Here is a 16,753-nt window from a genome sequence, read left to right on the forward strand (position 1 = left end):
GGTGATTCCTGTTATTCTGTGTAGCAGGGATCTGTCTGTGTAGCTGGTGATTCCTGTTTTCTGTGTAGCGGGGATCTCTGGCAGTCTGTGTAGCAGGTGATTCCTGTTATTCTGTGTAGCAGGGATCTCCGTCAGTCTGTGTAGCAGGTGATGCCTGTTATTATGTGAAGCAGGGATCTCTGTCAGTATGCGTAACAGGTTATTCCTGTTATTCTGTGTAGCAGGGATCTGTCTGTGTAGCTGGTGATTCCTGTTTTCTGTGTAGCGGGGATCTCTGGCAGTCTGTGTAGCAGGTGATTCCTGTTATTCTGTGTAGCAGGGATCTCCATCAGTCTGTGTAGCAGGTGATGCCTGTTATTATGTGAAGCAGGGATCTCTGTCAGTATGCGTAACAGGTGATTCCTGTTATTCTGTATAGCAGGGATCTCTGTCAGGATGTGTAGCTAGTGATTCCTGTATTCTGTGTAGCGGGAATCTCTGTCAGTATGCGTAGCAGGTGATTCATGTTATTTGTGTAGCAGGGATCTCTGTCAGTCTGTGTAGCAGGGGATGCCTGTTATTCTGTGTAGCAGGCAGTATGTTAAACAGGTGACATCTGTTGTTTTCTGTCATTCCTTCATTAACTGCAATTGTTCGTGGAGGTGACAACACTTTTAAATAGTAATAATTTTTTATCTTTCTAGGTTACATATTTGAACTAGGGTTATCGCCGCGAGGAACAGCAGATGTCTTACTCGGAGTACTCTTCCAGAGAGAGAGAGAGAGAGACAGAGAGGTGGAGAGAAGGAGATATAGCTGTGTGGAGCAAGATGGAGATGGAAGGGGAGCTTGGTGGAGAGAGGAGTAGGTGGGGGGTGGGTTGAAAGAGAGCAGATAGTCTGACATTCTTCTCAGTAACGTCTCCAGAGATGTCATAGCAGACTGTTTTATTTAGTTGACCGTCTTTTGCCTCTCTCATTATTGATCATATATTTTGCGAGTAGATATTAATTATCAACGATTCTCGTCTTCAAACAAAATTAAAATAAATCTTGAGAGGACTTAGCCTTTCCTTTTCTGCTGAACTCATTATTTTCTATAGACATGTGACATATAGAACGCATTAACTGCTACTTCTTTATGTAGCGATTGTTCAATCACGCGACATATGGAACGGATTTACTGCTGTGTTGTATCTCCTTATGTAATTTCTTGTGACATTAAACGGATTAACTACTGATACTTAATGTAGTATTCGAATGTGTAATTGTAATCGCATGCTGCACTAAACGGACTATCAATTGTCACATTGTTACTTAATTGATGATATTTGGCTGCATTTACTCAGAATAAAGTTCAACTGATGTTACGAAATGGTAACACCATACTGATGTTACGTTATGGTAATACCGTACTGATGTTACGTAATGGTAATACCATACTGATGTTACGTTATGGTAATACCGTACTGATGTTACGTAATGGTAACACCATACTGATGTTACGTAATGGTAATACCATACTGATGTTACGTAATGGTGTACCATACTTATGTTACGTAATGGTAACACCATACTGATGTTGCGTAATGGTAATACCATACTGATGTTACGTAATGGTAATACCATACTTATGTTACGTAATGGTGTACCATACTTATGTTACGTAATGGTAACACCATACTGATGTTACGTAATGGTAACACCACACTGATGTTACGTGATGGTAATACCATACTGATGTTACGTAATGGTAATACCGTACTGATGTTACGTAATGGTCATACCATACTGATGTTACGTAATGGTAACACCACACTGATGTTACGTAATGGTAATACCATACTGATGTTACGTAATGGTAATACCGTACTGATGTTACGTAATGGTAATACCATACTGATGTTACGTAATGGTAATACCATACTGATGTTACGTAATGGTAATACCGTACTGATGTTACGTAATGGTAATACCGTACTGATGTTACGTAATGGTAATACCATACTGATGTTACGTAATGGTAACATCACACTGATGTTACGTAATGGTTATACCATACTGATGTTACATAATGGTAATACCATACTGAAGTTACGTAATTGTAAAATCAAACAGTTCTAAAATCAGAGGCAATGAGTGTTATTCTTGTCTCAGTTCTTTAATGTTTCTGTTTTTACATGAATGTATATTTAACCGTTAAACCACACTTTACGCTACCACCAGATAATAGTAGTGCCAAGTTGACCCAAGATTCAGGAAATTACAAGTTGACCCAAAATACACCAACTTGTGGTCAAATTAAATGAAAGTGACATATTCTAAAATTGTTATTATTTATTTGTATTATTAAATTCTTCATACTAATATAATTGTCGGAACAACGGAACATATATTAAAGTGGATAAAATGTAATACGGTAGGCATAAGTACAGACAGTTACCTTCAACATTTGGGAGCAGAAAAAAATCAAGAAACAAAACAGATAAAAAATATGAGACGGCAGAGAGCTTGACCTCCGCCCAAGACATGGGATCACCCCTCCCCGGAAGAATCAAACTAAGTTAGAGACCACCCGGTGACTGTGCTGTACCCTGCGGACTGGTTTAGCTCGCAAGCACTTTGCCCACCTTAAACATAATATAGAAGGCTCCTTACCCCTCACCAGAGCCAAGGCCACCTCCCAGCTAATAAAGTCAAACTTGTCAAAGGGAACTATTAATATGAATATCCCAATCGATTGCCCCCCCCCCCCAACTATTTTCAAGTTAGGAAACCCATTTGTCATATTTTTATCTATAACATTTTCAGCGTCCAAGACAGATCAGAATAATCACTCTGAAATTCGTGAACCTTGGGTGGAAGGGGGAATGGGTGGGGATTGATGTGTCTTCAGATCAATGTGATATCAATTGTATATCTTTGACAGAGAATAATCAATTGTGAAGATGGTTGTATAATATACCAATGTAACTTCTCAGTGAAATGATTTAACCTCTTATGCTTACTTTTGTCTTTCGACAATTACAATGAAACTTATACGTATTTTTTTTATTAACTTCGAAACCGTTTACAAATATTTAGTTTTTTTTTTTTACTGTTTGCGTTTTGTCATAAAGTAATCTTATTGAAAATTCATCGAATGTGTTGGAGATCCTATGATCTCTGGTCAACAATTGCATCTTACACTATAATTGATCTGTAATATCGGAGTGATCTTACTGGAGAAAATAAATTCGAGGACGATTTGGTGTATATCGAACTTCAAGACATTTCCAGTTGACATGACGTCACTTATTTAGTTTTTGTTTCTTATTTGGCTTAAATATTGCCTGTGACAGTTTGTTGTTACCATTAACAACAGTTTAGGCATCATTTACCTCCACTTACAGCTACCAGTTTTTGAAATATATTATTTTTTGGGGGTGTGGTGCTTTTTGCTTTTTTTTTTTTTTTTGCTTTTGCCTTTTTGTATTGTTCATAGTTCATTCTCTAATATTTGGAATTTAAAGCATATACTGTAAACATAATGTTTTGTGTGGTTTACGATGACGGGTATATTACGTATTATAATGATCATTGCATAACATTAATATTTTGTGCCAAATCAGTTAATTTAAAGATAATGATCGGTTTCTATTGTACTCTCCTTTATCTTATTACTACGCAAGCTAGACATTTATATTCATGTATACTTTAGTTATGTATCTTCCCTTAAGTTACATTACAGCCGATAAAAGACAATACCGTGACGTGTCTGTGACGTCATTCAATAATAATTAGAACAAGATAATGACAATCTGAACATTTTGTGTACTGAAGCTTGAAATCAATGATCGTACATCTATATATGATAGGTCTTGTAGTTTACTCATGGCTGAGACCAATAGTTCTTTAACAATCCAATGGAAAAAAAAAATGATCATAGGTTTTATAATGGCAAATTATTTTATAATATTTTGCAGATTGTAAAAATTACATGAAAATATCGTTATTTTGTTAATACCACGTCATTGCAAGTTCTTATGTTTTGGCTTCAATTGTCCAAGCTATAAGACTCTTGCAAGCACACGAACAGGTCCTTTCATTTTATAACCTCAAGTTATTGTGCACATATTATTGTAACCATTTCTGGGGTCATCTTCCACTTGCGAATTGCTAAAAAAAAATTAACTCTAAATCTCTTGTCCTTATAAGTTGTTTTCTTTGTATATATTATATTCGAAATAACACATTGTTTATAAATGTTTCCGTAATTTGCGATCTTTCTATTGTTCTTTCTTCATTCCCTTTTCGCTCTTTTGTCTTTTCGCATTGTTGCTTTCTTTTACGGTTTTACCATTCATGTGATTAAACAAAGATAATGAGAGATATGTTTGTATAATGAACATAGGTAATGTGAAAGAATATAGTCGGTCAGCCATGCAGCTCGTATTCGATTAGCTATAGCACGTTATTAGCTTGTAAAAGTCAATATTTGCTAATTGTTCCGTCATCCTAGAGAGAATTAACACGGACCTTACACTATGTTTTGTTGCTTTCGTTTCAAAACACCTTACATTGTAAAAGCCATGCATTACAACGTGTCCTCGTTTTGTTCAAAAACAAATAAATAAACCCATATCTAGTTTGTTTCAGTCTGGTATCCATTTTGTATCTTATTATTGTACCAAATTCTTAGGTAACTTGTGACTACAAAATCCATCAGGTATAAATTTGATTTGATAACATTTTATTATAATTTGTTATTGTTATGAATCGTATGGTGGTTTGAAAGGTACAGCCAAGACCTACTGTGTCAGTACAACACGACATCAGAATAAATATTGTATATTACTTGTCGAGTTTCAGACTTTCAGAAGTTGTCGAGTTGTTGCTTTTTTAAACTTTTACAACACGTCAAACATATATGACTTTGTCGAGTTGATAAGTCACGCTAACCTTTAAAATCTTGAAAAAAGAATTGTCAAATTGTCTTGTTGTTCTATATGTTTGGGACAACAACACTTCAATCACGTGATATTTGTCGCAATGTCAACTAATACGATAACATTATATCTTGACGAAAATGGATAAATTGTCGAGTTGCTGCCTTACCCCCATGGAGCTCGGTATCCCATAACTTTGAAATGTGTCAAAATAAAGAAATTTGTTGACACGTCAAGTAACAAAACAATTACAAAAATATTAAATGATCAAGATGCCGTGTTGTATCTTAAACTTCACAGCACGTCCAAACCACGTTAATTCAAGACTTACACAAACATGACACCTTGACAATAATATCAAATAGTTTGAATGTCGTGTTACATACTAAAGCAGTAAGTCTATAACTTGTTTGACCCTTCAGAACCGCCGTGAAATCAAAATATTGACTTGTAAAATAATAAAACTTCAAATCAAAGATTCTGTGATCCGTTTCTTTTCTTCTTCTGCTTACTGTATTCTACTGCACTGTTGGTGTTAGCACATGTACTAACTTGAAGATATAATCTCAATATTTTTAATGTTAACCAAAATCATTTTCCCAAGCTTGGAGTTATCCACTAATATTCTGTTAAGTCTATAAGTATATACACAAATGTCAATGTATTATTAGCCCAGTGTCTTCATTCTGGTTACATTAAGCAGGCTCCTGCAATACTTCACTAACTTTTATCCTCGGTATTTGTTTCATGAATGTTGATCTCTGATTGGAGGATGCATACCATTTGTATTGTGTGGCCTATATGCATACTTACAGCAGCACTCCGGACTGTTTGGCGTTCCATGTAAATGCAAGCACACATGAATATGTGATGTAACAATTGAGATGTTTGTGGTCGTTTTCAACGTCATATTCCCTCAAACTGTAACCAGATGAATTTGTATATTTGTTATCTTGATCTGGAGGTTAATTACGACAAGTGTAAAGGGACAATATTTTATATGATGGTAAATCTAGCGACATGTAGTTAGTCAGCTGTCTTTGATAACAAAGTAAAGATTTTGAAAAAAGTTCGTCCTACCACAGGGCCGTGCCAATCAACGTTTAAATTGATAATTAGCATAGTTTAGATCGGGGCCAACTTTGAGAGACATTTAAAAACTGATGAATAGCATTTTGCTAGACGGATCTTCCCTCTTCTGGTCACCAATACATTTGTTTTTAACATATCATGGATTTTAGCTGGCTTCTCAAATATAAAAATCAACTTTTATTTTCATGCAGTGAAAGTTCTTTAAGAAGTGGTCATGTGTATAGAAGGAAATGTTTACCAATATCACCTGACCTTATATGACCTTCGACAGAAATGTCGAGAATCCGATGGATATTCCGCTGTCACCTAATATGATTCTGGCCAAGCTATGTAAGTTCTAAAATAGCTTAATGTCAATCAAAACCAGAATATTTTGTGTATGATCTGGTATAGTTCTTCTTTGACTGAGTGAATGGCTTATGTTATCCTTCATGGTGTGATTTTGTGGTCAGCAGTTCAAGAGATATATCTTTCTCGTTAACAGTGCAGTTTATGCAAGCTGCTTTATTGTGGTAATTCATTCTAAGCAAGCGATAGTATCAGATTGACACAAAGTTCAGTGATGGGGTAATGATTGTTCCTTGTTTAACGTGTTTAATTAGTCAACGTTTTGATACTAATCATTAAATTAAAAAAACAAATAAAACAGAACACACATCAAAGTTCAAAATACGGGAATGAGGGGGCCGGGGTGGCTGGAAATCTGGACACACTAGCATATATGACGACATGATCGAATTGTGGTGCGTAAGATATGCATCACCAACCACATATATAATGGCAAGACTGGACTGGAGAGTGTAGGAAGGGGGAGGGGGGGGGGGGTGGTGTGAGGTTGGCGTGGATAAGTAACATTATTTAAGTGGAACTGAGGGCACATGTGGTTCACTATATTACCATAAGCATTGCCTTGCCAAAGTCAAATATAAATCAAGCAATTTTAGTTTCTATTTTGCCGGATTTTCCAAGATGAATATATTACGGAAAACGACAGTCGATCCATTGTGAGAGTGAAGCAGGAGCGGGATTTGTGTGGAAGGCTAATGTGACCGGAACGATGGTAAAACCTGATCATGTTTGGTTAGCGTACGGATGAAAATAATTTAACATTTAACGAAACTTTAAGTGAAGCATTTTTGTGTGTAAATTTGTAACTTCAATCTTCCCGACCAAGCCATGTAAGGTTAACTCATATGATAATACTATCAACCTACCTAACCATGTGGCTGTGAACGTACACCTGCTGATAAGAAATAAACTGTTTGAACTAATAATACAGGATAAAATACATTTGTGCTATCTGAAACAAATTTAGTGTAAGTGTTTGCTTCTTCATTTACAAGCCTTCTATCTGCATACATTATTACATCGTGTAATGATACCTAAATTTACCTGAATTTACTCTTGAGCAAACGTTACTGTACACATCGGTGATGAAAAGAAAATGTTTCTCTCTTTATAAACCTTAAAGCAGCCGTATTTCGACTTATCAAAAATGTTACCAAAACCTCAGACTATTCAAAATTGGATTGTAATTAATCAAATTGATGCATCTTGTTTTTAGTCGGTTAATAAGAGTAATTAATAAATTACATTAAGCTTGCAACCTGTCGTCAGACAGGTAGTTTTTTATTTAGATTTAATCCTTTGAAGAACTAAAGATGAACTGAAAACATCCAAACTTTAATTTACTGTTTGTTTGAATTAAACCTTACAGTTTCAACGAACACGTTTGCTACAGTATTCTTGAAGCAAATAACACATTTACTCAAAATCAACCTAAATATTTGTTTTAAATATACAAATAACAATATACTTAGTCTAAAACGAAAGCGTCCAACGTTAAAGACTAGCATTCAATCTAAAAAATACACTTAAAAATATGTTGCATTCAAAGTTAACCATCAGTTCCAGCAGTGATCGCTGCACAGTTCTTATTTATCTGTGAGCAAAGCGTACGAGCGCCCTCTAAGTAATAAAGATTGCATCACCCAGGAGAAGGACACAACTATCTTCTGATTATAATAAAGGTATCGTAAGATGAAGACTGTGGATTACGGTCAGGATAATCAGAGTGAGGTTGTAGGATTATTTAGATCATCCATGTTTATTTGAGATTAGAAGGGCCGCCCTGAAGTTCGTTTGTTGTAGATGTTCACAATAATGAATATTCAAAGAACATAATGATATAGATATTAAACATCAAGAGAAACAAAGATGGAATCAGAGTAATGTACAGCTTACTACCGTAAAAGCTATTTCCATTCATCGGAAGAGGGGTGAAAGGGGGGGGGGGGGGAGATTTTACTCGTTTTTATAACCGATTTGGTTTGATTTATAGGTTGTGAATACAACTATATTTACAGACTAACTGTTTAATACGTTAGATTGAATGATACAGTTATACCAGGAGTACAAGGACAAACTTGTGTTTATTTTCAGAATTAAAAAAAAACAAAACAGGACGACGATAGAGATATTGCTCGTTATGGATATATGGCCTATATGAATACAAATAATTATCCAGGTTAATCGGTCCAATTATCGGTCGAAAAAACTTCATTGACAATGATAAATTTTGATTATTACCGGTAACCGAATTATCGGTCTGATTTATAACCCGATAATCCAATATTATTGCCGGTAAGCTTTCATTTTCAGTTGAGGCTAGAGTACCGGTAAAAACAAGACCGGTATCGAGGGATAATCCAAGTTTTCCGACAGAATAAACTATATTACATAATTTAGTTGTTATATTGAGCGGTGGGTCACACACGTGATTCAGGAATACTCTCGACATTCGAGGAAACATCCGGTTTGATTAACATAACAATACGCGTTAAATCCCATTCTTTATACAAAGATGAAATGAATGAGAAGAAAACCTCAGGTGGCTTTGTGAACATTCCAGGCACCGATGTTCTGTATCTAGTTCTACAGTATTGTGTTAATGATAGCTTGAATAGGCTCGTTTCTCGTGCATCAAATCCAACGTAAGCAATTGAACGTACAGGAACTGCGGGTGATAGTATAACCGCTTAGTGAAATATTTTCCTCATATACATCAAATTAAAGACAGTGCAATCTTCTTATAGTGCATCTATGGAAATGTTTGTGCAAATTATTGTCGTTGGATTAATATGCCAGGATTTTACCTTGTGATTCTTTCGCGATGATTTCGATATTCCAGATGGATGTAGGCTATATAATATCATGAATTAAGTATCAATATAGTATTCAGAGACCTACATCTTTTCATGGGTTGAGAAGATGATTCCTTGTGGAGGATTACATTTGTTGAGAGGATCAGTTTGGTTTTGTACCGGGATAAACTTTTAACTATATAACATAACGATAGTTCCTATGAAATTTTACTTTCCTGACTTCTTGAAACTTCTTGGAGATCAACAGATATTAGATTTCAAAGTATTGTCCCGTTGACCCCTCGTCATCTCATGTGAGTACACATTCCAATGAAATTCTTTGTTAATATTAATAAACTGAAATAAACGGTACTAGGTTAAACACGAACAAACATGTTACTTCTCAAAGACCAGTATAGCACAACCCACACTTAATTAACAACAACGTTACACTCAAACGCTGGCAAACTAGGCCTGTAGTAGCTGGTTTATGTCTTAAAGGATAGAGGGTAAATTTCAATCGCCTTTACTGAAATTTCGATCGAAAGGGAAACAAACATATAGGCTACCGCTGATACTGCCTTTCCTTTTTTTTGGTTTTCGAAATGTATTGGAAAATTACATTTAAGTGTCAGTACTGCATGAGTATGCCATTGTTTATTATTCTCTTTAATAATTTCAGCAACTAAAAGTAATGCCTTCTAACATTGTTTGGTTTAAATCTTAAGTGGCTAACTATAATAGTTGGTTACTGTATAGTAAACTGTACAGGTACTGTATAGTATTTGCATCCATGCATTAATTTAATAGTGTTTTGTCCATTTTAAAATTTAAGGATATTACTTATATAATTTTTTTTTTTTATATTTGAACTCAAATTAAAATATTCAAAATAACATTTAATTCCGTGGTGATCCAATTGCTAATATGTTTTTAGTGTACTTTGAAATTTGGAGAACATCATTAACTGTATTGTTTAGTCGGGTAAACAAAAATTACCATACCATTTGATATCCTTTATTCCAAAATACTATTGTTGCATATGTGAAATGAAAGCTCATATTTAAGAAGCAATCTTCTCTACTGTGCATGTAATTACGTGACGTGTTAGTACTTCACCAAGGCACATAAAAGCTTGAAATACACCGCGCGTCCTAACTTGGCACAGACTTGTCCAATAACCAAAGAAGTATGCAGGTTCTAGCGCACCATTCATATACACTGTTTGGGTACGTAAGTACATTATAAAGGCGTTAACAAGCTTATACAATACGTTTGTCAACATTGGTTTATTGCGTAGAAGTTTCAGTATACTTCAGTGTGCTGGCAATGAGATATGCAACTCCCCGGATTGCCCCCTTGTTTATTCTTTGTAGTGAATATCATTGTTAAATATTTACCACAAAACGATAGAAGTGTGTGTCGCTCAGTACAGACTAGTCCTTAGCTTTAAGTTCATATTGCGACCAAGCCGGATCAGTTACATTATCTGAAATGTCTAGGAATATTCACTCGTACCTGTACTTTGAAATAAAAAAAAAAAAATAAAAAAACACGTAAGGCTCTCGTACCCTCTAAACTCCGGATAAAAAAAGGAACGATTCCGAGGAACTCGAGGAAAGATGTCAATGACGTCATCTGTGATTTCGCAAATCAACGTTAGCGTCTAATGAGTACACTCATAGACTGATGAAGCCAGCGATGGGGTTTGAGGTAATGAATGCTGGAGGTTAACGGTCTGCTGCATTGGTCCCAAATTTAGCACTCTTACACTAAAAAGGTACTGCTCAATGACACACTGATCTGACATGCTCCCTATCAACCAACACACCAAGTCTTCTAAAGATATACAGCAAACTCAAGCAAACATGCTCGTAAACTTGTTTTATACAAAATTGACTCAGACAAGAAAAGTGCAGAGCAGAGCCGGGCTAACTGGCATATACAAGCGGCTTATAAAATAACACCGTTAACAAGTTGGAAACTGACATGAGTATATCATGATTTAAAACGTTCGTAATCTAAATTTGTTTTGAAGTTTGTTCCAATTTATGTAGTATGTTTGTAGTTTGCACTGATGTTATCGTTTCTGAGTTAAGCGCCTTTTGACAGTTGCGTTGTAGCCCTAGCGTGGCAGGTCGCGTAAACAGTACAACCTAACCTTATTTGAAGCAAATACAATTTGACAAAAATCTACAGGTGCCACAACAGTTTTCTATAAATACTATAAATGCAGTCAGTTACTAGAATTGTAATCAAATTGCCTATGAGTCTATTGTGTATTGTCTGTTATATATATATATATATCGCTGCTGAATAAACTTCCAAAACATTTGATAAATCAACTTCAAGCATAATTAGTGTGGTATTTAAAGATATGTTGTATTGGCCCAAAATTTAGCAAGCTAATATTCCAAAATAGATTGGATAATAAGAAAATATGATACTTATAAAGAAACTATAATCCAAAAGGATTACTCTCATACAGATACTTGTATTGAAATAATATTATATATGTATTACACTAACAGGGTGATACACCCTCCATGCTTAAGCAGGAGGTTATTCCTTGGCAATACATTGCTCCTTAAGAGGAAATTGACAAGTGAAATCTTGCTTGGGATCGTTTTTTTCCCCTTTTTTTTTGGGGGGGGGGGGTATTGGCAAGTTTGTCAGTAAATTTAGGACGTGAAGTTGTGGACTAATATTAGCCTTATATTTGGAGTATCATACAAAGATGTGTGTTAACATTGTTGATGAGAGACATATTTATATTCTAATAAGGATGCGATAAAAGTATCATCAAAAGTCGGATTACTGAAGTAATGTTATATTTCTTGGTAGAATTGATCACGCCAAGAGCCTTACCCGAGAGGTCAGAATACCATAGTATGAATCACGGCATGAATAATCAATGCTTTCATGTGAATGACCTTTTCTTGCTGTTATTTAACGAATTGGTTTTACAAAATTTTCCCGTTACAATAATAATTTATCTTGCTTAAGCTAAATAGAAATAACTACACAACAACTATGCTAACTATAAATGAGTTTTTATCTGCTCCAAAATTGTGTAAGTTCTTAACAAATACTACACTCATTTACCAAGCATATAGCTATCGATAAGATTCTTGTACACAGTATAGGTAACCAAATTAACAACATATTATTTGCTGAAGTTAATTATCTTGAGCTCATACGTTTACTACCGATAGAGTTACACTAGTATAAAGTTATCATTTATTTCACGCCTTCTACACTAGAGGTGTTCGTTGTAACAAATCTTGTTTTTTTATATGATTTTCGACATGTTGCTCTTATTTATGAGCACCTGTAGTAGCGATGAAAGATCAGGGGACTTGCACTCCCCATGGAAAATAAAATTGTTAACAACAATCAGGGTTAAACAAAACTAATGATGCATACAAATTAACCACATTCCAGCTCGGTATAAGGGATCAGAGGTGGTCATTTAATTCTTAGAACATTGCTGGGGCTTCCCCAGCCGTACATTTCTTCGTATTATACACTGACATTATTCCCAACATAACGTTTACAGTTGCAAAATTTTCATTGCAGACGACAGCATATTTGGGCATTGTTTGGATTGTAATCGGCTAGCGGGGTTTGGTAGCGGTGAGGGATATGTGTTGGAAAATACATTTTATTTTTTCTAACACATAATTTTGTGAATGTCCGTTTGCGTGTCATTTCGTTATTTCAGGACGTGGTCAGCCAAGAATGTGTGTCCCGTGAAGCAATCTCCTGACGGGTTTCCCGAATGTTTAAAACAAAATTGGTAGTCCAGGCTAAAAGATACAATTTGATAGAGAACAATAACTTTTCTGGTGTAAATTACATACAAATATCTTCTCCAGTTTTTGAAAACTGGACAGTGGAAGTTGCCACCTGTCATACCAAAATGAACTTGAAACAAACAGGTGACGTGGAATTGTTGAAAACTTTTAGATAATGTTTTGTTTTGTGTTTCTTTGAAATCTTCATCTAAAGTTCCCAGACATTGACGAGGTTACATTGCGACAGCACACACGTAAATTAGGATACTCCTTCAGGATTGTTGGTTTACACACAATCGTACCAAATACTGAGTACGGTTTAAATTTATATATGTGTGCGGATATCTTAAAATGTGTTCGGTAACAATATTTGCAAAAAGTGCACTACAGTGGTTATGACGTATTATTATTATTTTCACGTTGCCTTCACCCGTAGAGTATTTTTTATTCACAGAATACTCACTTTCAACGTTAAATATTATAATAAAACTGCATACATTTTAAATGAATGACTTATTGCACCATTGTAATAACAACCTAATAATAACATGTGTGGATAATTACCAAAAATAATATATAACACACATATATATCAATAACTGTCTGGAAGAGAGGGGAGAACTGAAACAAGAACCACAGGTGCATTTATAATTAAATATGAAGTAATACTACCGTATTTGTCGCCTTTGTTAAGGCAGGAAATTTAATTTATTATCATCCATCAACATTGTTGACAGAAATGTTATATAGTTCAAATGGAAATGATTAAAATGAAAATGAAAAAAAAAAGTACTTGTGACCTTGGACGGGAATGGGTTTTTTGGCACCTTTAATACGTTCACTTGATATCAAAGATATCTAGACGAGGTACAAATGAATTGACTCAACGTTACGTGAATATGTCTAGTAACAAGCTTGGAAGGGGATTTCCCATTTCAACTATTTCCAGCTATTGTACATGTAACTGGATATCAATCATCAACTCAACCCCGCTTCTAGAGAAATAGGTGATATACATTATTTGGCGACGTTCCGTCAAAAATCATTAACATTAGTTTGCGTACGATCATATATTTATCGTAATTGCCAGAGACATGTGTTACTTGAGTGGCATATGAATATTCATGTCCGGTCATTTCACGAGCTGCACTTTTCAATCTCTATATGCGTACTAAGAGATATCGAGAGTTGGTTCGAATGTGTGAGGAAAACATATGAGACGGCAAAAATAAGTGACAAGTCTAGGCGAGATGTTACGTCGACAAGGAAAGATTGTACACTCTCCCCTTTTTTAATCTACCTTGAATATTTCTTGCGGTGGCATTTGCTTCTGGCACCTCCCCCCCCCCTCCCCCCTCCCTCTCAAAGAAAGAAAGGGAAGAAAAAAAGAGATTTGAATATTAAAATTATCACATTTCATAGTTAAAGTGAACTTGAAGCAAACAGGTGTGATGCCATTGTTGCACACTTGCTGATGATGTTTTGTATTTCTTAAATATTTACAAAAGTTTATATATTTTTTTTAAAACAATCAAATTTAAAAATTCGTATTTTTAAAAAAAATCAGAATAAGGTGTTTGATGAACCTTAAAGATACATTTCATTTGTTTTGTAATGCAAAAGTACTATAGAATGTTAAACGGTTGCTAGAGTCAAGAGTAAACCGATAGAATACTTGTTTTAAAATATTACCCACGGTTAAAATATATATATGTCATTATAACACTAGTTTGAGATATTTGGCAAAATTAACCCTGGAATGTCTTTATTTTCTTTGTGTTTTTGTAACATTACTGACCGGACTATAGCCCAAAGTAACTAAAGTTTCCTGGTAGCACATTTTTTAAAGATATGGAATATATCATATATCATAAAAATCATATATTTGACCAAAAGGCATTTTTCTTGACAACCCTCTCAAAGTAATCTTAAATATACGTACACTTGATCTAGCATGGGTGGCTTCATGTACTTAAAATGCTCACTTAACTTTTTTTAAGCCTTTCAACGCCCATGGCTGGCTGTCAGCCGATTTGATTGAGCGAATTTCTTCTTAAATGCTGTTATGGCAAACATTATAATAATGGAGATTAATACATTTCATCATATTGAATACCCAAACACGAACAACTTATCATATCTGGAGGGTATAATTAATCATAAATGCCTATATCGTAATTACGATTGATATTTCGAGGTAATGAATACACGAGATGGAAAGTAGGTAAAGGAGGAAGTGTCCAACATTTTAAATTTTTCATGCTAAAGTGCCCTTCTGTAAGTTCTAAGTTATTGGTCATTCACAATCACATGAAGAGGCCTAGGTAAATTAGAATGCGACTGTCAGAAATTCCCACTGTCGCACTCCAATTTTCCAACGACCGTCAGTTTTACCAAGTTTGGGGGTGAGATACCGCCCCACACCCCCCCCCCCTCCTTTAGCCACGTCCTTTTCTTAAACACAGTCAGCATTCTTCCTAGTTTACTTCTATGCATGTCAATCACATTTTCATGCGTTACGTGATTAAACACCTGTACAGCTATTGTACGTACATATCTTAGTTTTCCATTAATACATCAAAGAATTGTACCGCTGATGGTCACCTTGACAATCGGTAAACGTGCATCTCTGTTTTACAACTACGTTAGCCAAGAAATAACAATTTAGGTTTCTTTCATTTAATTATTTAGAACAGCGAAAATCATCTTGGTTAATTGTTCATAATTTTTTCATAATTATTTTCACACTCAACAAGACTATTGTTGAGCTCATAAATTCCTACAAAATCACGATGTTTGGGGTTTCTTTGATTAAATCTTATTTTGAATTTTGATTTTTTTTTCTTTTTCTTTTCTTGTAACAACAGTGTCGCGTTGACTGTTTAGAAGGCGAAATGTTAAGGCTTATGTGGAGTTTAACGCTTAATTTAAGAACGGCGCAATTCAATAGCGTCGAAGAATAAAATGTTTCCTCAAAAGTGCTACTGTGATACTAAACTAAAACGGTACGTGTTTTTTGCACCAAATAGTCGTTATCCAAAGCATTCTAAATAATTTCGCGATTTTAACGATCAATCAATGAACAAAATTAAGAAGACGTTTTACGAATAAAACCACATTTTTGTACACGATTTACGCAATGACTTACTGATTTGTTAACATCCAAATGGACATTATAGTAATGTTTGCGTTGTTAGAGTCATATTATATCGTTGCATCTCGTTGACATACTTAGGGTTGTTTTTATTTTCTTCAGTTAAGTGTATTTTTCTTGTAATTGCCTATAAATTTGTTGGGGAATGTAATGTCAAAATAAAAACCTGTTGTTGGGACGGTAATTTTAGAAGGAAATTCCAAAAAAGTTATGTCAAATATATAAACTCTTAGAAGACCAAGGGGGTCTTGGTGGTATCAGGAGGGAGTTGTAGGGTAAAGTAGTTCATTCAATGACAATTGAAGAAAGAGCCATTGATATGACTAGGTTATTACTTAACTATGACAACTTGCCTGTTAATATTATACATTTTTTAAGGGGGGGGGCAAGGGGGGGTAAGGGAGGTGTGAAATAGTTACAACAATTTAGAATGTTAAAGATAGAAAAAATTATTAAATGGTGGAAGGTATTCAAATAGTTTTGTCATTGGTGGGGGTATAGGAAGGTAGTAGAGAGGTTAAGTGGTCACGCGATATCAATTAAAGAAAGTATACAATATATACATTCAGCTGATTAAATAAACATGACTACTTGTCTATTAATATTAGATGTGGAGGGTTTGAGGTGGTGTGGAAAAGTCATACAATATCAAACAACGTAT

General features: G+C 34.9%; 3 protein-coding genes across 15 annotated transcripts in view; 2 read left to right on the forward strand and 1 right to left on the reverse strand.

Annotated features, from left to right (window-relative positions):
• LOC139963620 (NLR family CARD domain-containing protein 4-like) overlaps positions 1-4,152 on the forward strand; it is a 72,407-nt gene extending 68,255 nt beyond the window's left edge. For all 3 annotated transcript variants that reach the window (XR_011791642.1, XM_071964593.1, XM_071964592.1), the window contains one exon: positions 684-4,152. The gene's annotated coding sequence lies outside the window, so the exon portion shown is untranslated. The remainder of the gene's footprint in view (positions 1-683) is intronic.
• The window catches only part of LOC139963637 (uncharacterized), a 664,171-nt gene that overhangs the window by 329,274 nt on the left and 318,144 nt on the right, over positions 1-16,753 (reverse strand). The gene's annotated exons all lie outside the window — the stretch shown is intronic.
• LOC139963619 (uncharacterized) overlaps positions 9,256-16,753 on the forward strand; it is a 90,777-nt gene continuing 83,279 nt past the window's right edge. For 6 of the 7 annotated variants that reach the window (XM_071964582.1, XM_071964583.1, XM_071964584.1 and 3 more), the window contains exon 1: positions 9,257-9,455. In XM_071964582.1, coding sequence (XP_071820683.1) covers positions 9,454-9,455 — 2 coding nt within the window. In that variant the 5' untranslated portion in view covers positions 9,257-9,453. Of the gene's footprint in view, positions 9,456-16,753 lie in introns of all 7 variants that reach the window. The other variant, XM_071964591.1, reaches the window with a different exon arrangement.

The sequence above is a fragment of the Apostichopus japonicus genome, chromosome 22 (assembly GCF_037975245.1).
Source record: "Apostichopus japonicus isolate 1M-3 chromosome 22, ASM3797524v1, whole genome shotgun sequence".
NCBI lineage: Eukaryota > Metazoa > Echinodermata > Holothuroidea > Aspidochirotida > Stichopodidae > Apostichopus > Apostichopus japonicus.